Source organism: Aspergillus puulaauensis, chromosome 4 (genome assembly GCF_016861865.1).
Source record: "Aspergillus puulaauensis MK2 DNA, chromosome 4, nearly complete sequence".
In the NCBI taxonomy this organism is placed as follows: domain Eukaryota; kingdom Fungi; phylum Ascomycota; class Eurotiomycetes; order Eurotiales; family Aspergillaceae; genus Aspergillus; species Aspergillus puulaauensis.
Genome location: NC_054860.1, coordinates 785,077 through 809,791, shown reverse-complemented (window position 1 = coordinate 809,791; position 24,715 = coordinate 785,077). Strand labels below are relative to the sequence as shown.

At 50.9% G+C, this 24,715-nt stretch overlaps 11 protein-coding genes across 11 annotated transcripts; 6 read left to right on the top strand and 5 right to left on the bottom strand.

Annotated features, from left to right (window-relative positions):
* Positions 1-568: 568 nt before the first annotated feature.
* Positions 569-3,451, top strand: APUU_40340A (FTFMHR domain-containing protein; the record flags this gene model as incomplete). Its single annotated transcript, XM_041703401.1, has 7 exons — positions 569-644; positions 695-749; positions 803-1,925; positions 1,972-2,094; positions 2,141-2,191; positions 2,239-2,363; positions 2,410-3,451. 7 exons carry the CDS (start codon positions 569-571, stop codon positions 3,449-3,451), a joined length of 2,595 nt encoding a protein of 864 aa, XP_041556090.1.
* A 238-nt stretch (positions 3,452-3,689) lies between these two features.
* On the bottom strand, positions 3,690-4,409 carry APUU_40339S (uncharacterized protein; the record flags this gene model as incomplete). The annotated part of the gene is made up of 1 exon (XM_041703400.1): positions 3,690-4,409. One exon carries the CDS (start codon positions 4,407-4,409, stop codon positions 3,690-3,692), a length of 720 nt encoding a protein of 239 aa, XP_041556089.1.
* Positions 4,410-5,031: 622 nt separating this feature from the next.
* APUU_40338S (NAD(P)/FAD-dependent oxidoreductase) lies at positions 5,032-6,434 on the bottom strand (the record flags this gene model as incomplete). The annotated part of the gene is made up of 3 exons (XM_041703399.1): positions 5,032-6,039; positions 6,137-6,262; positions 6,336-6,434. The coding sequence occupies 3 exons, from the start codon at positions 6,432-6,434 to the stop codon at positions 5,032-5,034; spliced, it is 1,233 nt and encodes a 410-aa protein (XP_041556088.1).
* A 348-nt stretch (positions 6,435-6,782) lies between these two features.
* Positions 6,783-9,006, bottom strand: APUU_40337S (putative GARP complex subunit (Sac2); the record flags this gene model as incomplete). The annotated part of the gene is made up of 5 exons (XM_041703398.1): positions 6,783-6,824; positions 6,873-6,908; positions 6,956-7,740; positions 7,792-8,086; positions 8,137-9,006. The coding sequence occupies 5 exons, from the start codon at positions 9,004-9,006 to the stop codon at positions 6,783-6,785; spliced, it is 2,028 nt and encodes a 675-aa protein (XP_041556087.1).
* Positions 9,007-9,458: 452 nt separating this feature from the next.
* On the top strand, positions 9,459-10,293 carry TIF51 (Eukaryotic translation initiation factor eIF-5A; the record flags this gene model as incomplete). Its single annotated transcript, XM_041703397.1, has 4 exons — positions 9,459-9,470; positions 9,714-9,977; positions 10,031-10,163; positions 10,223-10,293. The coding sequence occupies 4 exons, from the start codon at positions 9,459-9,461 to the stop codon at positions 10,291-10,293; spliced, it is 480 nt and encodes a 159-aa protein (XP_041556086.1).
* A 599-nt stretch (positions 10,294-10,892) lies between these two features.
* RRN7 (TFIIB-type zinc finger domain-containing protein) lies at positions 10,893-12,917 on the top strand (the record flags this gene model as incomplete). Its single annotated transcript, XM_041703395.1, has 8 exons — positions 10,893-10,997; positions 11,071-11,161; positions 11,220-11,329; positions 11,386-11,636; positions 11,690-11,795; positions 11,844-11,982; positions 12,035-12,421; positions 12,469-12,917. The coding sequence occupies 8 exons, from the start codon at positions 10,893-10,895 to the stop codon at positions 12,915-12,917; spliced, it is 1,638 nt and encodes a 545-aa protein (XP_041556085.1).
* Positions 12,918-14,570: 1,653 nt separating this feature from the next.
* APUU_40334S (Yip1 family protein) lies at positions 14,571-15,657 on the bottom strand (the record flags this gene model as incomplete). Its single annotated transcript, XM_041703394.1, has 4 exons — positions 14,571-14,673; positions 14,731-15,442; positions 15,500-15,554; positions 15,613-15,657. 4 exons carry the CDS (start codon positions 15,655-15,657, stop codon positions 14,571-14,573), a joined length of 915 nt encoding a protein of 304 aa, XP_041556084.1.
* A 691-nt stretch (positions 15,658-16,348) lies between these two features.
* Positions 16,349-18,783, top strand: APUU_40333A (M28 family metallopeptidase; the record flags this gene model as incomplete). Its single annotated transcript, XM_041703393.1, has 3 exons — positions 16,349-17,228; positions 17,285-18,657; positions 18,727-18,783. 3 exons carry the CDS (start codon positions 16,349-16,351, stop codon positions 18,781-18,783), a joined length of 2,310 nt encoding a protein of 769 aa, XP_041556083.1.
* Positions 18,784-19,603: 820 nt separating this feature from the next.
* Positions 19,604-21,470, top strand: APUU_40332A (MFS transporter; the record flags this gene model as incomplete). The annotated part of the gene is made up of 6 exons (XM_041703392.1): positions 19,604-19,652; positions 19,714-19,737; positions 19,800-19,828; positions 19,885-20,403; positions 20,451-20,817; positions 20,890-21,470. The coding sequence occupies 6 exons, from the start codon at positions 19,604-19,606 to the stop codon at positions 21,468-21,470; spliced, it is 1,569 nt and encodes a 522-aa protein (XP_041556082.1).
* Positions 21,471-22,028: 558 nt separating this feature from the next.
* On the top strand, positions 22,029-22,424 carry APUU_40331A (TMEM14 family protein; the record flags this gene model as incomplete). The annotated part of the gene is made up of 2 exons (XM_041703391.1): positions 22,029-22,031; positions 22,110-22,424. The coding sequence occupies 2 exons, from the start codon at positions 22,029-22,031 to the stop codon at positions 22,422-22,424; spliced, it is 318 nt and encodes a 105-aa protein (XP_041556081.1).
* Positions 22,425-23,213: 789 nt separating this feature from the next.
* On the bottom strand, positions 23,214-24,658 carry APUU_40330S (putative C2H2 finger domain protein; the record flags this gene model as incomplete). The annotated part of the gene is made up of 3 exons (XM_041703390.1): positions 23,214-23,978; positions 24,046-24,425; positions 24,496-24,658. The coding sequence occupies 3 exons, from the start codon at positions 24,656-24,658 to the stop codon at positions 23,214-23,216; spliced, it is 1,308 nt and encodes a 435-aa protein (XP_041556080.1).
* Positions 24,659-24,715: the final 57 nt, after the last annotated feature.

Here is a 24,715-nt window from a genome sequence, read left to right as displayed (position 1 = left end):
CGGGAGTTGACAGACGAGAAATGCCGGTACTCCACCGGTGTAGAGTGGAATCCGTGCACCGTGATCACGTGGACCGCAGACCAATTGTTGGGACTCCAATTTCACACCCAATTTCAATGAGGCCTCGTATTAGTGCCCTTAATAATGATGACCAAGCCAGCGCCGCTGTCCATGGATATGCTGCGAGTTAATCCAGGCCCATAATTGCAGTGCTGTGATTGGCCCAGCTTATTATTACCCCGGTTTTTTAGTTCCTCCCCGGGCATACGGTGCGATACCGGGATCACCAGCCAAGCCCTGCCATTTGGCTGGCATTCCCCGTGCGTTGCCGGTCCCGTACGGTACTGGCGCTTTCCCCTCACCAGCTCAACTCGCAGTCTCAGTCTCCGTCAACTTCTCCCGCTGCTCTTTTCGGCTTCACCGTTTGCTCCAGTCCGTCACCTGCCGATATCTACCCTCGAGCCTGTGCTGTCGCCAGATGTCCCCCGGTTACTCGCACCGCGATATGCATCCATCGCCCTAGGCCCAATCACTTCTTACCCCTTCCTCGGCGTCCCGCGAGTCCATCATGGTCATCCGAAAGTGCAATATTTGTGACCGCCGCTTCAAGAAGACGGAGCACTTCAAGCGCCATGAACGGTCGCGTGAGTTCTGCGACCCTACTGAACCGCGCATTGCTAACGGATACCTTCAGACACCAAGGAAAAACCTTACGAGTGTAGCGTCTGCCACAAGCGATTTTCCCGCAGGTGGGTACCTCCACTTGCATGAACTGCGCAAAGTCCGTTGCTAATCCTGATAGCGATGTCCTGAGCCGCCACGCAAAAGGCCACAATACAAATGGCACCGCGGCCAACGGCAATTCAACACAGAGCCAGCCGCGCGCTCCATCAATCGCCCAACCCTCCGCCAATTCCCAGCCGACGCCCGCATCCATTGACCCTTCCCGCTTCCTTCCAATGGATGCTGCTGCCGATACGCAGTCGCCGCATAACCTCCCTGTCGCGCCGCGTGATATTTCGCTTTCCGGCCCTTCGAACATCCCGCCTTCGTCGTTGGACTTCCTCGCAGATATCTCCGCACACCATGGCCGGACCGAGCCGGATGTCGGCTCCATGATGGTTGAAGAACAGCCGGCGTACTTTGGTTGGAATGAGATGGCCGCACCGTCAGCGCCCACGGGTATGGCCCATGCTACGACAGACCAACAGACATACCGAACGCCAATGTTTGATGCAGTGCCGAACGACATGCTGCAGTTCTGGTTGGAACCGCGCGGAGATACGGGATCGCATCATGGGTCACTTGATATGATAGGCGACGCCAACTTCAGTTTAATAGGAGACAACGTTGCCATCACCCCGGAGCAGCAGGCCAGGCCTCAACCTGACGACCTCAGCGGCAAGTCTACCGGCGATATTCCGAATGAGCGGTTTGCAAGAGTCCAGCGGTATTGGCTGGCTCCGGCGAACACCACCGGGCGTCTCATGAACAGTCTATGGCGGGATGTTGCCTGTAGCGACGTTGACAATATCTTCTCGATGCATTCTTCTCACTCGTTCAGTAGCCCGTCTGGGCTGCTTCCCGGGTCGCGATACGGCCTAGACGAGGAATGCCGCCACCAGCTGCAAGCTGCTTTCAGCAATATCAGGCTTGCCAGCGGTCAGTTACAATCGCCAAATAACGCGGTGTCGCCCACATCCAATCCAGCATTTGGGGGGCGGCCTAGTTTCCCCCCGGCAGAGATCCTGGACATGGCGCTTGACTTGTACTTTCGCAACTTCCACCCTCTTGTTCCGTTTGTTCATGTTCCGACGTTTTCTGCAAAGAATACCCGTCTTCCGGTTTTATATGTAATGTGTCTTATTGGGATGATCATGTTGGGTACAAAAGGGACAACGACGTTTGTTTCCAAAAATTTCTCCGTAAGCCCGTTTCCTTTATTAATTGGCAATCGCTGACAATTGGCAGTTTGTTCTGGATAAAATCACTGCAGACCTGGCTAGATGCTCTGTTGGCGTTGAGAATACTATGGGCACCATGAACACTTTTGCAGCAGCCTTTCTCTTCCTTAATCTGGCCGCTATGACTGGGGTAAGTTTAATTATTCCAGTTAGATGATATCTGCTAATGGAAACAGGAAAAGGAGCATCTCGAAAAGTCGCAGATGCTATATGTCAACCTCATGTCGGTAGGTATAATTCTCTGACCACTCTTTGCACCGCTAACGAACGATAGATTGCGCAACGACATGGACTCTTCTCCGCTACGGAAGGCCAAATCCTCGATATAACTCTCTTTGAAACGGTTCCCGATATTGACATTAGGTGGAAGACTTGGAGCAAGGTTGAATCGGTAAAACGGTACGTTTTTCTAATCCGCGTGTCTGATTAAATGCTGACTTTCTAGGCTAATCACTGGCCTCCTATTGTTGGACTCTTGGTATTCTTCTTTCTTGTCAACTAGCCCTATTATCGTTCCCGATTCGATCCAACTCATTTTACCCTGCAATGAAGGCCTCTTCCGGGCAAATGGTTCAATGCGATGGATACAGCTTGTCCGCAGCGGCAGACGTCTTCTGATGCCAACTGTCATGGCACCGTCAGAGAATGTTACCGTGCCTGGGTTGGATGGTCCCGTGGATGATTTCTGCATCCACGGCGTATTGGCGATGGTCCAGCTCCGCTTATCAGAAGCATACCACCGCCTTTTATCGAACAGAGCAAGCTACCCATTTGCGCCCTGCCACACGTACGCCATGGACGGGCGTGCCCGATGTTTGCCCTCGCTTCAACTGCAGATCGCAAATAAATATGGAGAGGTCCTTGAACGCCTCAACCCTAATGCTGCGATCATGTGGCACAATATATGCATGACACTAACAGCCGATACTCAAATATTCGACTTGGCCGCCGGGCGTGCAGGTGCAGGGCCTGCCCGGAAATCACTAGACGATATTGCAGCATGGTCACAGACTCCAGCTGCCAGGAGGGCCTGCCTCCACGCAGCCCACATCTACAAAGCCATGACCAACCGAAAAGCGTCAGATCACACCATGTTTCACTCCGTCTTCTCCCTATTCTCAGCTGCGCTCGTCCTTGGTCTGTACATTTTCATGGTGCCGAACCCTAGTGAAGTCCAAGTCGGTGGGACGTCAATCGAACTCCTCGACGATATCGATTGGGAGCGGGTCGGGACAGAGGGCTTCACCAGCTTTATGGAGCCCCGTGGGAGTCAGTCCTTCACGCCGTCGGATGACCCAGCAGTGAACTTCATCCGCAATGGAGGCACGGTCTATTTCCGCGGCGTACCTTTCCAAGGAGGATACCAGTCTGCGCGGCGGATTCTTCTGGACTACGCGGGCTTATTGAAAGATGCAGGGAAATGGAGTGTGCGCAAGTTCTCATACGTACTTCATATCATGAGCGATGTTCTCATGGAAGTTGAGTAAGGTATCTGCCACCGGTCTGAAATGCAGCGCTGGACGTCTGCGATCAGCAACCACACAGGATGCCGCGCCAAAGCACCCATCCCGGTCCGATCTAATCAAGGAAGATGCGTCTAGCTGGCTGGATCAGCATATGCGTCCGTCTCCTTTTAATGACTCCTCACGGCCAACAGTGTACGACTAAATTTTTATGAGATACCAATCAAAACTGATACACTACATGACCTCACTCGCTTCCCTTCTAAACCAGACTCCGATCCTTCACTCGCGTATACAACGTATCCAACTCCTCCGTCGAAGCATCAACCCCAGGCAACTCCACCGCATCCGCATCTGCATCCCCAAGTCCCGAACTTCCCTGCGGATCCCCCCAAAGCACCACCCTCGAACACCCATGATACTCCTCCCCGTACCACAGCGCCTCACCATGTCCATGCCCATGTTCTTGCTCATTCTCTCCCTCTCCCTCTCCATGACTATCACCATCCCCCTCCCTCCAAACCTGACACCGACACCCCTCCCCACCCGCAACCTCCATACCATCCCCCGGATTCCCCTCACGGTACTTGCCCACACAAAGCCCATTACACACCGCATTCGGCAGATGCAGCACATCCTCCAGCACCAGCGTATTCGGCCGCTGGTCATCGGGCGCCCGCTGCACTTTCAACTCCACAGTGCCGACGCCCAACACGCGGTTCTTGTTGATTTTCCCCGGCGCCCGCCGGTATGTTCGGAACGAAGACCGGTTTTTGGCGTAGTGCATGTTTCCCGGGACGAGGATCCAGTCCCAGCATCTGCCACTACTGCCACTACCACCACTATTACTACTGCCGTTGCTGTGGGTGCTGCTGGTGCTGCTTTTGTTGCGTTTGTGGTTGTGGCTTGGTTTGGTTCCGGTGGGGAGGGGAGGGAGGGAGCTTGGTGGGTGCGCGATGGTTTTTGGGTGTGTTTCGGTCATGGTTTGGGTTGGTTTGTTATGTTGGTTTGTCGATTCTAGTTGGGTTGGGTTGGGTCGGGTTGAAGTTGAAGTTGAAGTTGGATGTATCTCAGCGGTTATACGTAGCGAAAGGATGTAGATGTATGCGGTGCGAAAGGGTAGGAAACCGCCAGAATGGTAATTTGCGTCTTGTATATTGTATATTGTATATATTGTTGAACTCGGGGTGTCTTTCAATCAATATGTATGTCGATTCTGATACAGCTTCGGTCTCAAGCCTTATCGTGGCAAAAGTTCTAGAATGCCGCTGGCGGTATACTTCGCTGGTTCCGACGAGCGCACAATGGGTGTCGAGCTAAAATCTGGGGCCGCGGGATAAATAGAGTGAATGGATTGGATCTCTTTTTGATCTTGGGTTCGTTTGATGAGCTGTTCTAGAACTGTGGTCGTATGTCTTGACGTCAGTTGTGGCAACGTTGACACGCGTGTACTTAGGGCTCAATCGGACATAACTTCCATCTAAGCAAGCTTATGCTAAGCTTCTACCAAGATTATACTCCGTACAGTGGGATATAAAGTTATATAGTCTAGTGCGCTGTGAATGAAATACGTTAAGCATGACCCGCATTGTATATGCGAGAAATCATTTATAGAGAATCCCCTCCACAACCTCCGCAATGCCCAAGCAACTCGTCAACCCCGGGCTCTCAATGCCCAGCAAATTCACAAACCCGGGGAAGCCTTCCTCCTCCTGGATAACGAAGTCCTGGAATCCCGCCCCGGCAATCACTGCTCCCGCTTTAGACAGCTTTGGCCGAATTCCACAGTAATCCAAGTGGATCGCTTCGGTGTCAACATTCGGCAAGTAAGCCTGGATCTCCGGGATCGCGAGTTGCAGTCGATCGGGACTCGGCTTGAGATCATTCGGATCATCAACCCACTCCACATCTGGGCCGAAGCGTACCTGCCCGCCCATGTCGAGGGTGAGATGGGTTCCTAGACCACCCTGGCCTGGTAATGTCGCTGGGTAAACAAGGACGGAGGGCGCGCCCGTTGGGAAGGAAGCGCCGTAGGAGAAGTACGTTCCCTTTGCATAGAGTGCCTTCCTGTGCCGTTCAACGGGGAGAAGCATGTTGTTAATATCGCATGCATAGTTCCCCGCGCTGTTTATCAACGTCTCTGCCACAATGGACGTAGTAGTCTCCTCTTCACCACCTCCGCCGGACCGTGCTGTAATCTTATACCCGCCTTTCCCGCCATCCAGAGCTTCTATCCCAATCACCTGGGTAAGGAACGCACAGTCCCCACCTTTATCCTCCAGATCCCCCTGTAGATATGTCATCAGCGAGTGGCTATCCACTATCCCAGTCGAGCTGCTCTCCAGTATCCCCGCGCGCCCGCGAACCTCCGGCTCACGACTCGCCGCTTCGGACTGCGAAAGCAAACGAGTTGGCACACCAAGTTGTTTCGCAAGCTCGTGGACCTTCAACGTAGCGTCCCACTGTTGTTCGTCCTGCGCGACGACCCATTTCTTCGTGTTCCGGTGGGGTATCCCATTCTTCGAGCAGAGATCGTAGAGGAGGTTCTTGCCGTGGATACAGAGCTCCCTCTTTCGAGAGGATGCGCCGTAGTACAAGCCGGCGTGAATTACCTATTCGGGACCGCCAGAGTCGGCCAGTGAGTCAGTCCATTATGTCCATGTCACCCCACTTGCAATGGGTGTGCTTAGTTATGAGGTAGGAAGCTACCTCCGAGTTCCGGCTACTTGTCTCGGTTCCCGGCGCATCGTGCCGCTCGAGGAGAATTGTGGATGTATTCGGGCGCGAGGCCAATTGGCGTGCGACTGCGAGGCCAACAACACCACCACCTATGATCTATTTTAAAGCAGCAGACTGGTCAGCTATGAGTTGTCGTTCATTGTGAGGTGAACAAGGTTGGGGGGCGTACTGCATGGGTGACATCTGCACAGGACGCGCGGGTGGTGGAAAACTGGCGGCGGGAGAGACGAAGACTCGCGTGGAGGGAGAGCCCTGCGCGGGTGGCCATTGAAAGGTATCTTCGATGCTGGATACTGGGTAGTTAATTACGGTGACCTTCTCATTATATCATCGCGGACTGTTCAATTGATATAAACGATGAAGAGTGGCGGTGGTTGAGCTCTCGGCGTTGAAAGTTGGAGAAGGTGGGGCCACATCGGAGCCGATTGAGAGGAACAGGAAGGTAACTACGGACTAAGGATGCCGACAAGCATTTCGGTGCCGAGTCACAATAAGATGCAGGGTATATACATTATCTACGGCTCAGCTATTCCATCACTAAACATTTAATATTATACAGGTGGTCAGCCAGCCAAATTATCAGTGTCGCGTGTCTATATCGAGGTATCTCGCCCGTCTAGCTGCGCCGGCCCACGGTCTTCAGCATTTCATCAAAGTGCTATCGCCATTAGCTACCGTCGTTTCTTCTTTTGAGAGTTAGACTCACCTGCTTCTGTTCGGTTGCTAGCTTGCCTTGGGTGTCCTGCTCGAGTCAGTATATGTAGCCCAGCGATCAGGGGATCTACGTACGCTAATAATCGTCAGGATCAATGAATAATTGTTGTAGAGGAACCGCTCCCGTCGCTTCGCGTCTCCGCCAATGCGGCTGAGTTTAGTTAAGAGTCCGTCAAACTCAGTGGTCAACCGAGAGAGACTATTCGCTACGGGCTCGTCGTCGCCTGCTTCGCTGCTGAGCACGAGGATACCGTGCAGCAGCTGTCCAAAGCGCTGCGTGAGGAAATGTGGTGCAGATGACTGATTAAGGTCGTCGCCGCCCGCAAGAGACAAAGCAGACACTGCACTGCGACCAGTGTTCCCGCCAATCCGTTTCAGCGACTCGCAATTGGTGTCCATGATTACTTGGAATCGAGGCCACAATTGCATATTGATTCCGTTGATATACGAATCTGCCACAGGCACTTTCCGCCGTTGGAGCTCGAATGCTTCTTGTTGATTCAATCGTACGCACATTAGTACGCCGAGTGAATCCGTAGAGTTCTCGATTAGCTGCTTAGCAAATCCCTGGCCCAGGGAAAAGACTGAACTAAATACCTCCAATGCCTTTCGAGATATCTGTTGGAAAGACAAGGTCGAAAACATCTCAGTCATGAAGGAATATTCCGCTGAAACATTGTCCAGCAATGCGAGATTGAAGTTGCGGAAGGGGACTTCGATGCCGTGGTAAGAGGAGTCCTCCTCCGCAAGGTATGAAGAGATGGCCATCTGGTTACCGGTCCGCAAGATATCAACCCTTCTTCCCAGCGAGAAGGGATCGTGCGCGGCGGCGCCACCTCGGCTACCGGGAACCATGTTACCTGCAGCATGTTAGTCAGTCACATCGATTGGTTCAGATGGCAAATACTAACCGGCTTTTTGGGCATGGGGTTCCCCTCCTAAAACTTCGTTCCTGTCACTGGGGTAGAGTTTGATCTTCGATAATGCCTGAAGATAGCGGGTGAAGTGCGAGAGATAATACCAGCGCATAGTATTAATGTACGCCTGGGTAATTTCCGCCGCCAGGGTGGGATGAGCCCGTGACACGTAACCGTATAAATCTTTAAATTTGACCAAGCGCTGTTGCTGGATGATTTGAGCATTGATGTTCGGAGACCGCAGCGCGCGGACTTGGGAGACCAAATAATCTCGAATTCTCTCCACAGCCTAGAATTATGAGTTAGTATGCGCATATATGTGTATTGAAATAAACTGACCTTCTTCTTCACATCCTCCAAAAGAGGTCGTACGTCGTCAATTGCTTTGGTAGAACTAGAGCTGGCGATCTTGGCGTCTATACTGGCGGTCCTGGTCTCAAATTCGTTCAGAGCTTTGACCCAGTTTTCATCAATAGGGCCCTCAGCAATCATCCGTACAGCGGCTGGGGAGATACTGATCTCCTCCACCGCGGGGCCAAGTAATCGCTCGACATTTCTTCTGTTTCCCAGCATGGCGTTCAACTGAACGGATCGCGTCTGTAGTGTCTCAATCTCCGCCGAAACCACACCTAGTTCATTCTGAAAGTCATTCAAGTATATTTCCACCGATTTAGATACATCGTCGCAGCCGGAAATAGCGGAGTGCAACTCCTGGTACTTGTCCCTCTCTTTTTCGAACTGTTGAATTGTCTGTGGACCGATTCCACCGTTTACCGCTCTTTTTGTCTCAGGTTTCTGTATAAAGTCCTCCAAGCTCAACCCTTCGAAGTCAATATCTTCCACCAAGAGTGCTGGCTTCACTGGGCTCGATTCCGGCACGGGGCTCTCGGACTGAGACCCTACATTGTACTTCTTGATAATTCCATTCAACACATCGAGTGGATCGGCGACATCTGATGGCCGTGGGCTTGTAATTGCATTCTGCTTTAGGGTCGACTCTTCGGGGACACGTGCGACTGTTGGCAAAGAGGTGGTCGAGGCGCTTGGAGAAGGAGTAACCAGGGCGGACAGCGACGACCCTGGTCGACTGATTCCAGGGCGACTATTCGGACGATTTGGCGAGAGGTGAGAGGCTGAGGATGATCTCTGGGGTATCGGAGAGAGACCGCGATCCGGTGTCGAGTGACCAGCGATGCGGTCGAGCCACATGTTGGGAGCAGCTGGAGCTTACGCGGAGACGCTGCGGGAGGGGTATTTATGAAGATATCATATTAGTAGAAAATCAGCGGATGAGCAATCCCGGCCTAATGAGCGTCTGAATCGAGTCTGGCAAAGACGAGAGTATATGGTAGAAGAGAAGCACCCCCGGTATAGCTCCAGGTTGTCCCCAAGGCCGGATAATCTGGCTCGATCGGGATATGTGACGGTCGGAGAAACAGTCTGGAGCCGGTTAGTGATGCACTAGCCTATTACGGTCTAGCGATAAGACCCCGCCACAACAAGACGGGCGATTTGTCGATTTCTTTTCGTGGATTTCCCCTCTTCGACGCTGCCCTTCATTTTTTTCCTCTTCTCCTCTCTCTTCAAACCAAACAACCACCTTCTCTTTCTTTTTGTCTGTTTTACAAGTCTTTCTTGTGATTTCCTTTGCATCTATCACCATGGCTGACGAGGTACTGTCCCTTATTCCCATTCCCCGCACCTTTCCGTTCGGTTATACCCTTGTTCATTCGCTCTGCAGCAGTCACTGGGCTCGAAGTGCCGGGATATAGGAACCAGCCCTCTACCCCACTCCATCCCATGACTTGCATCAGAGCGAAATCACCAGGCGTCGTTGTCCAACAACATGTTGGGAGATTTGATATGCGCCAGAATTAGCGATATCACGAACAATAGGGCTAACGGTTTCTATACAGCACGAGACCTTCGAATCCGCCGATGCTGGCGCTTCGACCACCTACCCTATGCAGTGTTCCGCCCTGCGCAAGAACGGTCACGTTGTCATCAAGGGCCGTCCCTGCAAGATCGTCGATATGTCCACCTCCAAGACTGGTAAGCACGGTCACGCCAAGGTCCACCTTGTCGCCCTCGACATCTTCACCCAGAAGAAGTACGAAGATCTCAGCCCTTCCACCCACAACATGGACGTCCCTAACGTCAGCCGTCGCGAATACCAGCTCGTAAGTATCGATTGGCACGATTGAATATCTGATCAAATCCTAACATGCACTAGCTCGACGTCACTGATGACGGTTTCCTTTCCCTGATGGATGACAATGGTGGCACCAAGGATGATGTCAAGGTCCCTGAGGGTGAAATTGGTGACAAGATCAACACTATGTTCACCGAAGATGGCAAGGATTGCAGTAAGTCCCATCCGCCTTTTTTCCAAGCCTCAAGAATTCGGACACTTACCCATTTGTAGACGTTGTTATCCTCACCTCCATGGGTGAGCAGGCCTGCATGGAAGTCAAGGAGGCCCCCGGTGCCAAATAAACAGCCATAGTGTCTATTTACTGCCGCGCCATCCATTGCTTGTTTCAGAGGCGTGCTAATGTATTGCCCTTAAACCGGAGGGCGATGCTACGTTTTGGGCATAGTATGGCATGACTGATTTCTATTCCGTCGGTGTAGCCTTGGGTGTGCTTTGCGAGCAGATTTAGCATGCATTGGGCAGGTCAAGCATGCATCTATACGGAAGAGTCCTTCAGTTCCGTACTCTTACGATTGTTTGACGAATAAAAAATACTCTTCTTGAAGCCATCAAATCATCATTTTATGACGTAACCATGTATTTTAACCGAAGATGCTCCTGGGTAAGCCTGCTCGGTCAGCTTTCTAGGTAGAAAAATATATTAGAAGAGATCGCGACAAGGAGCCTTGGTATATAAAAAAAGTCTAACAGGTTTTAGAGGTAGCTAGTTGTTATGCGCAGATTACTAAAAACCGCTATTGTGGTTGGGGCTACTCAGTCCCAAGTCGCAGAGAATAACGGGAGCGGCCACAAAATTCAGCCACTCCCGAACGCGGAGGAGGAACACCATGACTTTTGCTGCCAGTACCCTCCATGTCTAAGAATGAAGCAAAGGCCCTAAATGGAATACGATACGCGAGAGCGCTGCGGCCAGGAAGGATGCCGTGAAACTCGCTATTTCCTCGATAATGGCCTTTGGTTCTGTCGAAGGGGTCATCAGCAAGCGGTATGATCAAAGTTTAATCCCAACCTTCACGGGCTCCAGCTGGCTAGGCTGTTAGCTTACATCTACTTTGTAGGGTCAACAAGTAGTGGATGATCCCGAAAATTTCGGGACACAGGGCAAGATAAGCCATGTGAAGAAGGCTGCCATTGAAAAGGGCGAGAAGAGTGCGGTCACTCATACCCCAAACGTCAAGTCAGAAATGAAGCGTCTAACAAGGACCAGAATATAGAGGTCGCCAGGCATATCGCCTCTACCTGCATATTTACCAGTTAATTCTCTGGAAACAGTGCCACGCCCTGGTCCACAGCGAAAGGTTTCCCCCAGAGTTAGAAGTACGAATCCTCCTCCCATATCCGAATGGACGGAATAGCTAAGGAATTGGCTTTAGAACGTCGTTCGCGATCTTTGGGCGCTCCGCTTGGAGTCCTACTCTAAAAAGATTGCTGATCTCGGTGATGAAGACTCCCAGCCGGAGTTCTTCAGTTCCCAGCGGCCGAGTGCTCGTGAAGACACTGAGACTGAAACATTCACACCCGGTAGTAAAGTCGTTCAATGGCCGCGACTAATTGATACCATTGCTCTGTGCTATCTTGGGGCACTCATAATGAGGCTTCCAGTGAGCGTTGGCGACTTTCATCGGTATGTCATCTGTGGATGTATGTATGCCGAACTCGGTCTAATTGCTATTCTAGGATGGCTATGCGCAACGAAATTCCATATTACAGGGTGTTGCTTCAAATCCCCAACGATATGAAGGATAGGTTACCGTCAGCGTATCTCGCGCTTCTTGACACCCAGGTATGGTGCGCCCATCATATTGCGGATCTTAACTGATCATTTCTATAGAGGTTATTAAAAGCGGAGGATCTTCATACTGCCGTGTTTGATCTGTTGCTTCTTTACCAACGGCAATTCAAATTGCAGCTTCCACCATTAAATACCCCGATCTTACTATACAGGCTTATCAAAAGGCTTGCGCTACCTGGTGTGTTATTACCACGTGCAAACACTCAAATCGCTGCGCTGACGTTTGCTAGTTGACGTTTATCCTGTTACCAAAAAGCTACAGACACTCTTGGGCTTCACATTCGAGTATCCAGCCACAGTTGCTGGCAGACGGAAGCCCCTCGATAAGCCAGAACACCAATTAGTCACTCTCGTTGTAATCGCAACCAAACTCCTATTCCCATTTGACGACGTCCAGAGACACCCAAGATCCGCGCAAGAGCCGACTGTGCAGGCAATAGACTGGGACTCATGGGCGGAAGTCCAGAACCATTTTGATCGTCGAGATGCATCGGCGGGGAGGATCGGCAAAGGAAAAGAAATCCTAGTTAACGAAGAGGATGTGCTGACCATGACTCCTGGCCAACTGGATGAATACATGGACTGGTACGAAACCTCATGGCTCGATCACAGCAAGGGTACGAGTTGTCCATCTTTTTATGTCTACCTCTTCTAACCGATATAGTCACGAGCCGTTTGGCCCATTTATTCCCTCTAGGCTCAGGATCCAAGGAAGGTCGACAGGGTGAACCAGCAGCTGAAGATGACGAGGAGAAATCGATAGAAACAATGCTAGGAATGGCTACACGTTACCTCAAATCAAGGGCCATTGTGAGCGATCCTGAGTCGGAGGTACCACGACCTGGCTCTTCGTATGCTCGTTATCGGCAAGAGTCCGATCTACCGGACACCGCACGAGTGTTCTACGAAACTGCTGCGAAGGCCACGGGAATGTCTCTAACTACGCTTGTCAGATGTGTCTCTCAAGCAGAGTTTCAGATCAATAAATGGCTAGAGGATCAAAGGCGCCTGAAGTATTCCGCTGAACATCCGATGGAGTCGCCGGGAGGTAGTGATGTTGAAAACATGGAGGAATTTAGTGACCAGGATATGCTAGATGAGGATAACAATTAGCTGTCTCAAAAAGTCGTATCTAAGCCACATTCAATATTGATAAGAACTCCAGTTAACGAAAGCATGAATGATAGAGTGCTCTCCGATCTACTGCGGCTTCCCGGTTAAATGCGGGAAATGTGGAGAAAGCCAAATCAGGCGCCCAGGCCACAAGAGCGCCAAACTTAGAACATCACTAGGGCTTAGGGTATCCCCGTGCCCCGTGCCCCGTCCACCGCTTGCTAAGCGAGAAACTCTCCAAATTGACATTGCCTCATCCGACCGACCCTTCCAGCGATTGTCAGCCAGCAACAACGAAAAATCGCAGCCAGTACGTTATACCTTACGATATACCTGTGATATTGTTATTCCGTGTGAACAGCCAGCTAACATACCTTTTTTCCGCGATTTTACAGTGCAGATGTAGGTCCTCCAAAACTTCTCGAATTTCGTGCCCCCGTCACTTGCTTCGCCTATCGTCCTCGGATATCTCGATACGAGACTGCCAGACAAAGATGAAGAGCCGACAATGAAAACGGAATAGGGACATGTGCTGACTGTTCTTTCGAACAATAGTTTCGTCAAGACCCTGACGGGTAAGACCATTACCCTCGACGTCGAGTCGAGCGACACCATCGACAACGTCAAGACCAAGATCCAGGACAAGGAGGGTATCCCCCCTGACCAGCAGCGCCTGATCTTCGCTGGCAAGCAGCTCGAGGATGGCCGTACTCTGAGCGACTACAACATCCAGAAGGTATGAGACAAATGCTCACTCCGATTTTGAGTTCGCGGAAGGGATTGCTTGAGGGATATGCATTGGGCGGGGCAATTGCGGGCATATTTGCGTCACAATCATGGCGCAAATTACCGTTATTGTTTTCGTTGCAATGAGGGGTCGATTTTTGGGATTATTGCGGGTGGAACTCGGCTGGGATGAATTGAACGATCGGCTGACGATGCTCTTTTTCCAACGATATAGGAGTCCACTCTCCACCTTGTCCTCCGTCTCCGTGGTGGTATCATCGAGCCTTCCCTCAAGGCCCTTGCCTCCAAGTACAACTGCGAGAAGAACATCTGCCGCAAGTGCTACGTACGTCTTCCCACCGGATGAACAGTCGACATGGTCTCCAACCCCTGCAACCTTGTACTAATCTTATGATCAGGCTCGTCTTCCTCCTCGTGCCACCAACTGCCGTAAGAGAAAGTGCGGTCACTCCAACCAGCTGCGCCCCAAGAAGAAGCTGAAATAAACGACTCGTTTCATGTTACGTTTTTTTCTGCGTTGCTGGTGCGGAAGGGTGTGATGAGACGAATTGCGACGCGAAAAAGGTTCCTTTTTTTACAAGCGGCGTTGGAATGTTGAAGAAACATCAGAAGAGCTGGAGTCAATATATTTTACATGGCTACTCTCGGAACCAGTTGCAGTCAATCAAACAATTGTAAAATTCAGTTACTCCTCGACATGGTTTCTATCCTAGTCTTCGTGTAGATAGATACGGATAAAACGTACAATACAGGTGAGGTATACACGGCAAAATAGTCAAGAAAAAAGATAATACTAAGTGACAACTTCAACCGAATGTGAATTCCGTGTCCAAATGCTGCCTGAGCGAGTCAACAGCCCCAACCGAGCAGACCAAACAACCTAAACGACAAAGCTCAATTTTACACTTAAAACATGAGCTTCTTGTCGTCGTGGTCATCATGATCATCCCCATCATCATCATCATCGTGATCCTTGTCATCGCCCTTCTTGGAAACGGGGCTTCCATGCCTACAAGTTTCACATTAGTCACATGGACACAATAAGCCGTAAAATCGGGGAACTCACGCAAAGAACAAGATCTTAATCGCAATTGCAAACCCAGCATGCAACAGAATAACAAGCACCAGCAGCGCCCGGCTAGCCTTCGCATCCGTCGCACTGAGCACAGGGTACAAGTTCCTTAGCAGGAAGAAGACGGTCCATCCAAACCCGACTCCGACAAGCGCCCAGTTTAAGGCCGTCAACGGACTCCAACTAACAAGCGCCACCGCAATCCAAATCAAATTCGAGTACCCATACAGCGCCCAACACTCAACAAGATCAGCGGTCGAGCTCCCGAACCACTTGAGCGCACCCCAGAGAGCAATGGGCAGGATGAATGTATACCCGTAAACTAGGCCGGCGGCACCGGAAAGAAGGGTGAAGTCGTACTTGAAGTGGTTTTTGTCGTTGTTTGAGAGCCATTGCGAGATGGTGCCTGTTAGGAAAAGGATGACGATGACAGTTGTCGCAATCCAGAAGGGCCCGTAAAGGTCCGCGTTGCCTTCGAGAACGTCCAGGAAGTTGTTGCGAGGGTAGACGGAGGCGACGCAGCGGCGGAGGACTTCGTTGGTATCGACATCAAAGTATTGCTCGTAGTAGTGGATGGACCACCAGGCATGTTTGGTCGGCGTGCCTCCTGGGGATCTGTTGCGGCGAGAGGAGCTTCCTCCGCCAGTGCCTATAAAGGCGCCGGTGTCTGGGTGGGATTTGGCATTGCGTTGGTCATTCTCGAAGTCTGAAGACGAGTTTTGTTAGTTTGATCTAGAGTATGTTGATTATGTTTGGAGCTTACTAGACGGGTGAAATTCGAGGTCTTCTTGAAGGTCGGTATGTCCAAGGTCGTCGCCCTATTGTGCTGTTAGCGTTGGTTCGCTGGAAAGAATGATAAAAAGGTGTCAAAAGTACATCTGCGTCGACGTCCACTACCACGTCATAGCCCTGGTTTGACATTGTGGGCGAGTTGTGTCTAATCTCGAGAAGCCAGCTGTTAGGATATGGAGAAGTGATGCGGGAACTGCCACAGCGGACGACGTACCACGGCACGAGCCACACACGACACACGAGGCACGAGCACTAGCCACTAGCCACTAGCCACATTCAGCCACAACTGCCTCGAGTATACTACCAGGACAACAGAACGAGTTTAATCACGCAAGCTACAAGTACGCCTCCTTGTATTAAATACTGTGCACAATCTTGATTTTCCAAACCACCGTTTTATTTCTTAATCGGGCCTCTAGCACCACACTATATGGTGGAGGACCATATGCGGAGTACTTCATAGAGACCCAACATTTACTAGTATTGCTCATCGCATATCCCAGCGGACGTGAAACGATCATACTGAAACGAAACGCCCATTGGGTTTTCGTATCGCTGCTTACTTAGTAGAAGCGCTAACTAGTTAACTAGTCGTAAATTCCGTTTTAACTGTCAGATGAGATCAGATAGGCTGCAATTGACGCGATTACGTTGAGTATCGGAAGCTCCCGCCACTGTATTTATTGCTCCTCTTCTCCTCTTATCACTCCCGAGGGTCCCTCTTATCACTTGTACAAACCACATCTCGCTGCTCACACACCTTGCAAAACCAGAGCCGGCTGGGATAATAATATTTAGTTATTATTATTCTCACCCCGAGATGAGGGAGAAGCCCATCATGTCTCCTTCAGAGACGACCCCGCTTCTCATCGTACCGGTCGCTCCCCAGCGTTACCGGTATCCCCATCACAAGCTTCGCCGAGCCTGCACCTATTCCTTAGGCTTTCTTCTCTTCGTTGCTATTGCTCTATTCTTATTTCCATCAGCTCTTCTTCCGCGCGAAGGCGGCTCGCTCTGGTCGTATCTTCCCGGCGCGCACCCATACCCGAGCTCCTGGCCCAGCAGTAACGGCCTCGACTACGAGGAGCTCGAGACTCTCCTTCTGGGAACCCCATCCGCGGCCCGCGCACGGGAATGGAGCAAGTACTACACCGCCGGACCTCATCTTGCGGGAAAGAACCTCAGCCAGGCACTCTGGACAAAAGAGCGCTGGGAGGAATTCGGCATTGAGGATACCAAGATCGCCTCTTACGATGTCTATCTCAACTACCCTATCGACCACCGGTTGGCTCTGTTGAAGGGGAACAACGTCACATATGAAGCCTCGCTGGAAGAGGACGTCCTGGAGGAAGATAGCACCAGCGGTTTGCGCGACCGTATACCCACATTTCATGGATACTCTGCTAGTGGAAACGTGACAGCAGGGTTTGTCTACGTCAACTTTGGTACCTACGCTGATTACGAGGACCTGGTGAATGCGAATGTTACTCTTGAGGGGAAGATTGCGATTGCTAAGTACGGCCGTATCTTCCGTGGTCTGAAAGTGAAAAGGGCGCAGGAGCTTGGAATAGTCGGCGTGGTTCTCTATGACGACCCGCAGCAGGATGGCGAATTTACAGAGGAAAACGGTTACAAGCCGTATCCCGAAGGCCCAGCAAGAAACCCCAGTGCTGTTCAGCGGGGGAGCACTCAATTCTTGAGTAGGTTTTCATGTCTTGCACTCATATCCGTCTCAGTGAAATAACGAGTTGTATAGGTTTTGCGCCGGGCGACCCTACTACTCCTGGGTATCCCTCTAAACCGGGATGTGACAGGCAGGATCCCCATAACTTCATCCCGTCTATCCCTTCAATACCAGTCTCCTATACGGACGTGCTGCCCCTTCTGAAAGCACTAAATGGCCACGGTCCAAAGGCATCTGACTTCAATGAGTGGTGGCAAGGCGGAGGTCTTGGCTACAAAGGTGTTGACTACAATATTGGACCTTCGCCAGATGACATCACTGTCAACCTGTATAATGAGCAGGAGTACGTTACTACTCCTCTGTGGAATGTCATCGGTGTTATCCCCGGCTCCCTCCCCGACGTTGTGGTTTTGGGCAACCACCGCGATGCTTGGATTGCTGGTGGTGCGGGTGATCCTAATAGTGGTTCTGCTGCGCTGAATGAGGTCATCCGCAGCTTCGGTGAGGCTCTCAAAGCCGGCTGGAAGCCCCTCCGCACTATCGTCTTCGCAAGCTGGGACGGAGAGGAGTACGGGCTGCTAGGTTCTACAGAGTGGGTGGAGGATCACCTCCCCTGGCTCTCAAAATCCAATGTTGCATACCTGAATGTCGATGTTGCGGCATCCGGTAGCCGGATTTCTCCCACTGCAAGCCCACTTCTTAACAAACTAATTTATGAAGTCACTGGCCTGGTCCAGTCTCCGAACCAGACGGTCGAAGGACAGACAGTCCGCGATGTTTGGGACGGATACATTGGAACAATGGGCAGCGGCAGTGATTTCACCGCATTTCAAGACTTCGCTGGAATTCCTAGCTATGATCTCGGGTTTGGCCCCAGCTCTGAGGACCCTGTCTACCATTACCACTCCAACTACGACAGCTTCGATTGGATGCAGAAATTTGGTGATCCACAATTCCTCTATCACGAAGCCTGCACCAAGATCTGGGCCTTGGCTGCTGCGAAGCTAGCGGAAACTCCCGTTTTATTCTTCAACGCCACTGACTATGGCTTGGGTTTGGAGGAGTATGTAGACCGAATTCGGTCCAGTGCAGACAACCTGCCTGGTGGCGTCTCCTTTGACTTTGGGCCGTTATACGCTGCGATTAGCAAGTTCCAGAAAGTTGCGATTAAATTCGATGCCTATGCGGCGGACTTGACATCGCAACTCGATGAAGACCTTCCTTGGTATCTCTGGTGGAAGAAGGTCAGGCTATTCTTCCTGATTCACAATGTCAACACCAAGTACAAGAATATCGAGCGCCAGTTCTTGTACGAGGAGGGTTTGGATGGTCGTAGCTGGTTCAAGCACGTGGTATTTGCCCCCGGTATCTGGACAGGATACGCGGGCGCGACTTATCCAGGTCTTGTGGAAAGCCTGGAGGCTGACGATGTAGCTAACGCTGCTGTGAGTTCTTCCCTCCCATTTATTATTTGATTTCATGTTGAGGCGTATACTAACATCGACATTCAATAGAAATGGCTGTATATAATCATTGAGCGTGTCGATGCGGCGGCCAAACTGCTCCAGTAGGAGTAAGCGCATAGTTTCAGCAGGGGTGGCTGCATGCGGACTGAAGCTGCATAGTCGAACAGGAATTGAATCCCACGCATATACGAAGAATCACACGACCAGCATGGTTATTATACCCAGCTCCTGCTTATAAATTGCACCTTAGAAATGTTCTCTGGTTATATATGTATTTAACATATACACGTCGTCAATACCATGTACAGGTTGATTTCATTTGCCGCTTTGTAGCACTGTCTGTCGGTATCCGGATCCATGTCGGTAGCGTGCGTTGTGGTACAGATCAGACAGCATGATTGGTGACCCAACGGATAATTAGTATATGTGAAGATCCAAGCCTGAACAAACATTTTTAGATCCCAAATAGAATATAATTGCAGTTCAGTTCAGCCTCAAAAGGAGGGTGAACGGTTGCCAGGGCGTCTTTTACGGTATACAAACAAAGGCCCGAGGCTGAACCCCGCTCAGGCAGTGGGGGCAGTGAGAGCACGCGGGCGCAGCAAGATGCAAGAAATGGAGGGCGACTAATAACACATGGAGAGAGCTTCGATCAAGCTCATGGAGACGAAGGATCAGAGAGAAGAGGGGAAGATCACTTGACTGTGCTGGTGCTTGCAAAGTTGCTTCCAGGAGGGAATAGCGGCAAATGTCGCAACAACCGAGTGACTCCAAGTTCTGCGTTAGCCTCAACTTTTCTTCTCTCTTTCTTTCTCCTTGATATTTCGCGCTTTTCTTTTTCTTTGCAGTCTGTCACTTTCCCTCAAACTGCAGCTTTCCTTCAGCAGCTCCTGCACCTGCGAGCTCTTCCGCCCCTTACCCTTTGATGCATGCGAGTGCCCCCAGGTTGCCTGTCCGGCAGCTGCTCATTCTTTGTAAGCGTTCGACCATGTCTTCGCGTGGTCAGACCCTTTGCTAACTCTCGTATGCGCGCAGCAATATGTCGATTCGCAGAACCTAGTACGTGAACTGAAAATTTACCTGCCCAAGACTTGGCTTAACAGATCGCTCTTCTCGGATAGTCTCCGTCACCTCGTACCTGCCGTACCTTGTGAGCTCCGCCTCTCCCAGGCACCAAAGTGTACATATACTCACTAATATGGACAGCCTGAAATGATCGAGAGTGTCGGCGTCCATGAATCTGAAGTTGCAAAATGGGCCGGACTCACCTCGGCTGTCTCATCCTTTTCCCAGGCGGCGATGGCTGTCTACTGGGGCACGGCCTCGGACCGTTTTGGGCGCAAACCCATCATCTTGCTTGGATTAACTGCTACCATGATCCTCTCCTTAGCATTTGGTCTCTCTAAATCACTGCCTATGCTGATGGCCTGCCGTGGTATGATTGGCTTTATGAATGGAAACGTTGGTATCATCCGAACTATGGTGGCTGAAATGGTTCCCCAAAAGGAACTCCAGCCTCAAGCCTTCAGTATTATGCCCATGGTATGGACTATTGGTAGTATTTTTGGTCCATCTTTCGGAGGATCACTCGCTCGACCGGCGGAGAAGTTCCCTGAGATCTTCGGCCACTGGAAATTTTTCCAAGAGTTTCCTTTTTTATTACCCAATCTAGTGTCTGCGGCCTTTTTCATCGTTGGTATCTCTACTGGTTTTCTGTTTCTTCATGTATGCAGCCCTCTCATAGCTTACTGTGACGTTCTAACGAGATATAGGAAACTTTGCTCGCGAAACGGGGCCATCGCGATCCTGGATTAGTGCTTGGTCAGGTCATCACACGCCCTTGTACCCATCGACGCCGAAAGGCCTCTCAAGTAATGGTAGATGATGAGAGGACTCCTCTCCTTGGAGAACGTCAGCCTACTACCCAGCCACAAAAGAAAGTCGAAGTGAAGCAGCATACCTGGAAGGAGGTGCTCAGCCCGCAGTCCGCCCTAATCCTGTTGACATACACCTTAATGTCAGTACACACTATGGCGTTCGAGTCGGTTCTACCTGTGTTCCTTCACAATCCCCCCCAACTATTTGAGGACAACCCGGATGTACAGCTCCCGTTCAAATTTGTGGGCGGGTTCGGCATGGGTAAGCTTTTTCTTTTTTCTTTTTTTTTTTTTTGCCTTCCGCTAAACCGAATATAAACTAACTTCTGTTCAGATTCTCAACGCATTGGTATTCTCTACACTATAACAGGGATCATAGGTATTGTGATGCAATTCTATGCATTCCCAGCCGCGGCAAGACGTTTTGGTGTCTTGAACTGTGTTAAAGCCTCCGCTGCTGCCTTTCCCATCATATATCTCCTCACACCCTACGTATCCCTCGTCCCCAAGTCCATGCGCAACGTCTCAATATGCTTGATTATCCTATCCAAGCTTACAGCTTCCATATTCAACTTCCCGGGAACCACAATTCTGCTCACAAATTCGGCCCGTAGCCTGGGTATTCTCGGAACCCTTAATGGAGTTGCCACGAGTACGAGCGCACTCGGACGTGCCATCGGGCCAGCCATGCTAGGACCTATATTCTCGCTTGGCGTAAGGGCCGGGTACGTTATTATACCCTGGTGGTTCCTCTCCTTTATTTCTATCCTTGCTGCAATCCCAATCCTGTGGGTTGTTGAACCCGATGGTTTCCAGGGCCAGAGTTCGGATGAACCAGAGCCAGAAGAAGTGGAACAAAACACTATCGAAGACACTTGTCCCACTAAACACCAGGAAAGCGAAACGAGGAATTAGACCACGGTCCCAATTCTGCTATACGCGACACGATACTCACGCGAATAGAGACGAAAAGAACGATATCTGATGACTAGCACGTCATCGGAAACAAAAAGCATTGAATCATTTACACCGTTATATATAAGCATTTGATTGTCTCCATAGACTGATCATATTTTACAATTAATAGACAATCGCATCATCTAGGAATAGATTGAATAAAAATCATCATGTTATAACTATCCCTTTCACCTACTCTACCATTGCCATTATTCACTTGTATCGGCGATATACTGCTACAGCTTCGGACACCGACGCCAATTGCACCATCATGATTATTTAGTTCAATGCACGACATTAATAATCCAAGCATAACCCGGGCCCGCTCCGTTCGGTTCCGCGGTCCTGAACTTCAACTTTCTCTCCACTCGACTCCACATCAGACCATCAGCCCAGAATCATATTGCAATCGCAATCAATCGCATAGCTCAAGCTCTCTCCTCCATCAACATCCCAAACATCCCAACCACACAAACCACAATCCACTAAAGGAATTCGTTCAATTCAAAATCTACAATGGTATTGCGCCCCTCCTAATCCACTCCACTACGCACTACTGTACTACTGTACTACTGTACTAACAAACACCTTCCCCAGACCTCCCCAACAACCCCCGCCCTCGCCCTCTCCCTCCTCACCTCCCTCGGCGGCGCAATCGGATACGCACGCACCGGATCCCTGCCCTCAATCATCGCCGGTCTTTCCGTCGGCGCACTATACCTCCTCTCGTTCTTCCGACTGCGCGGCGGCCAGGCGTGGGGCGAGGAGATCGGGCTTCTGGCCTCCATTGTCCTGGCGGGCAGCTCGATTCCCAGGGCTATTAAGTTGAGAAAGCCGGTTCCAGTGGCTTTGAGTGTCGTCGCGCTTTATGGTCTGGTGGTTTTCGGGGGTGCGGTTAGGAAGAGGGTTTGATTGATTTTTGGTGGTTTCGATGGATTGCATTGGTTTTACCGGGGAGGTGGTATCTACTTGTAGGTGCTCGGTACTACATACTTGATTGATGGATGGGGGGAGAGGTTTGGTAGATGATACGGCGGCGTGTAGATAATGGTGTGAAGAAGAATTATTTTACTCCATTGTATTCATGGTTTTGTGTTTCATATCGAATATCATGATGTGAGTTGCCTACCTTGGCGAGGAACTTACAGTAGGTGGCCTCTTCACGGTCCGAAAGCAACGTAACGAAACGAAAGCGAAGGATACGGAGGATCGAGTTCTCAAGACAGCAGAGGCAGAGTAGGGGTATTTTCCTCCAGACCAAATCTCACACAGCGCCAGGTAATCGCAATCGCATCAAGCCATGAATCAGTCCCTTCGGCCAGGAGAACACAAAACGCAACTCACCGATCTACACCGAATCGATCATTTTCATCGCATCGCATCGCACTGCATCGCATCGGGTCTGCGGCTTTGCTCGTTGTCGATGTCCCAAAGTAAAGCCCAGCACAGTCCAGTTGGGACCGCACCGGCAAGACTACCAATAAAAAGCATCAGGGCAGGAAAATTGCACGAAGACACGGCCAGGAACGAAAGAAGAGAGAGAGAGAGAGAGAGAAAAACACTCATAGCGTATATCTAGAACCTCAACATGCATCAACTTAGCTGGATCAAGTAGCCCCTCATACGCCATTGCATATGTCTGTTCAACCCGCTTTGTCGGATATGGAATGCTCGAGATGCGTTTTATTATGTCCGTTGACTTTATCCCGCAGGGTCGAATATTGTGTCTGACTGGCGAATCGTTCCCACGACTACAGAGGAAGGAAGCTCTCCAAGCGCCGTCTCCGTCCGATTATCAGGAACGAATGCGTACTTTGGCAATCTAGCCAACTTCTCCTCCGGGCTGATCTCATTATCTGAATACACCAACCGTGACTGCTTCGACTTATCTTTCTTGGCTGGCTTCTCTTCCGCGCCGTTGGCCGGTTTGGGAGCCGCGTTAGATGTCGCTGCCTGGTCAGCTTCCTTCGCAGCTCCCGAGATCAAATCATCGATGGAAGAAGAAAATGCTGCAGCTTCAGGCTTTTCGCCATTAGGAACACCAGGCGCAGCCGCACCGCCAGGAACGGGGTGGCCCATATGCATCTGTTGTAGCTGGTACGCATTAACCTGAGGAGCACCGACGGCGGGTCGTTGCGGTAGACCCGATGCCGCTGGTAGGCTTCCCGACCGGGGAGGAAATGTGGCCGTCTGAGGAGAGTTGATCGGCGGAGGTTGCTGCTGTGGCACCTGCGCTGGAGGTGTATTTCCAAAGCCTGGAACTGGCTGTGGCGAATATCCAGCAGGAGTAGAGTATTGCGTAGATGGAGGGAACTGTGGTTGCCCACCTGGTGAGTAATTTGGGTAAACAGGACTTGCCGTTGCCTGGTAAGGGGAACCAGCCCCTGCATACGGCTGAGGATAGGAGAATGTCTGGGGAGGGGCGACGGGTGCGGCCCCGGCGACCGGGTTTGCTGGAGACTGTGTCTATAAAATTAACATATTAGCAAAAGAGCTCGAGTGGTGAAAAAGCAGATATATCAGGTACACTTACAAATGTGGCCACATTTGGAGTCTGACCAGCCCCAACCGGTGTCGCTTCCCCACTACTCCCTCCAGCGCGAACTTCCGCCTTCTTCGCCTTATGCTCCGCAAGTCGCTTCTTCAAATCCGAAATATTCTCTGTCTTAGGCTTTTTTGCGGGTTGGCCGCTGGAGGTCGACGCCCCCGATGGCGGGTTCCCAGTTATAGCCTGTCGCTCCACTTCAGACTGCTGGAATTGGGCAATGACTCGCTGGTTGTGCGATTGGATGACATCCTCTGGGACCCCCTCCATGCCGAATATCTCCACTTCAAGGCCTGACCGGTTAGACAGTGCATTGTCGACAGCCGTGAGTTGTTCCTTATGTACTTGACTCATATGCACCGACAGTCCTACAAAGACACATCAGTTAGCATTGGTTGGCTTGCGATATAATACGATTAGATGGTTGACGTGACAAACCTCCTGCTGTATTTAATCTCCTACCACATCTTTCACATTTGAAGTGTTTCGCCTTCTGATGTGAGATGAGGATTTTGAGATCATCGAAGTCGCGCTCGCAGTAGTAGCACCAGGGGCGAGCGAGAACCTCTTCTAAGTTGGGGCTGCGTCTCTTCTTTCCCATTGTGAACGGAAATATGGGAGAATCTGAGTGTAAATTGTGGTATAGCGATGCGAAGTT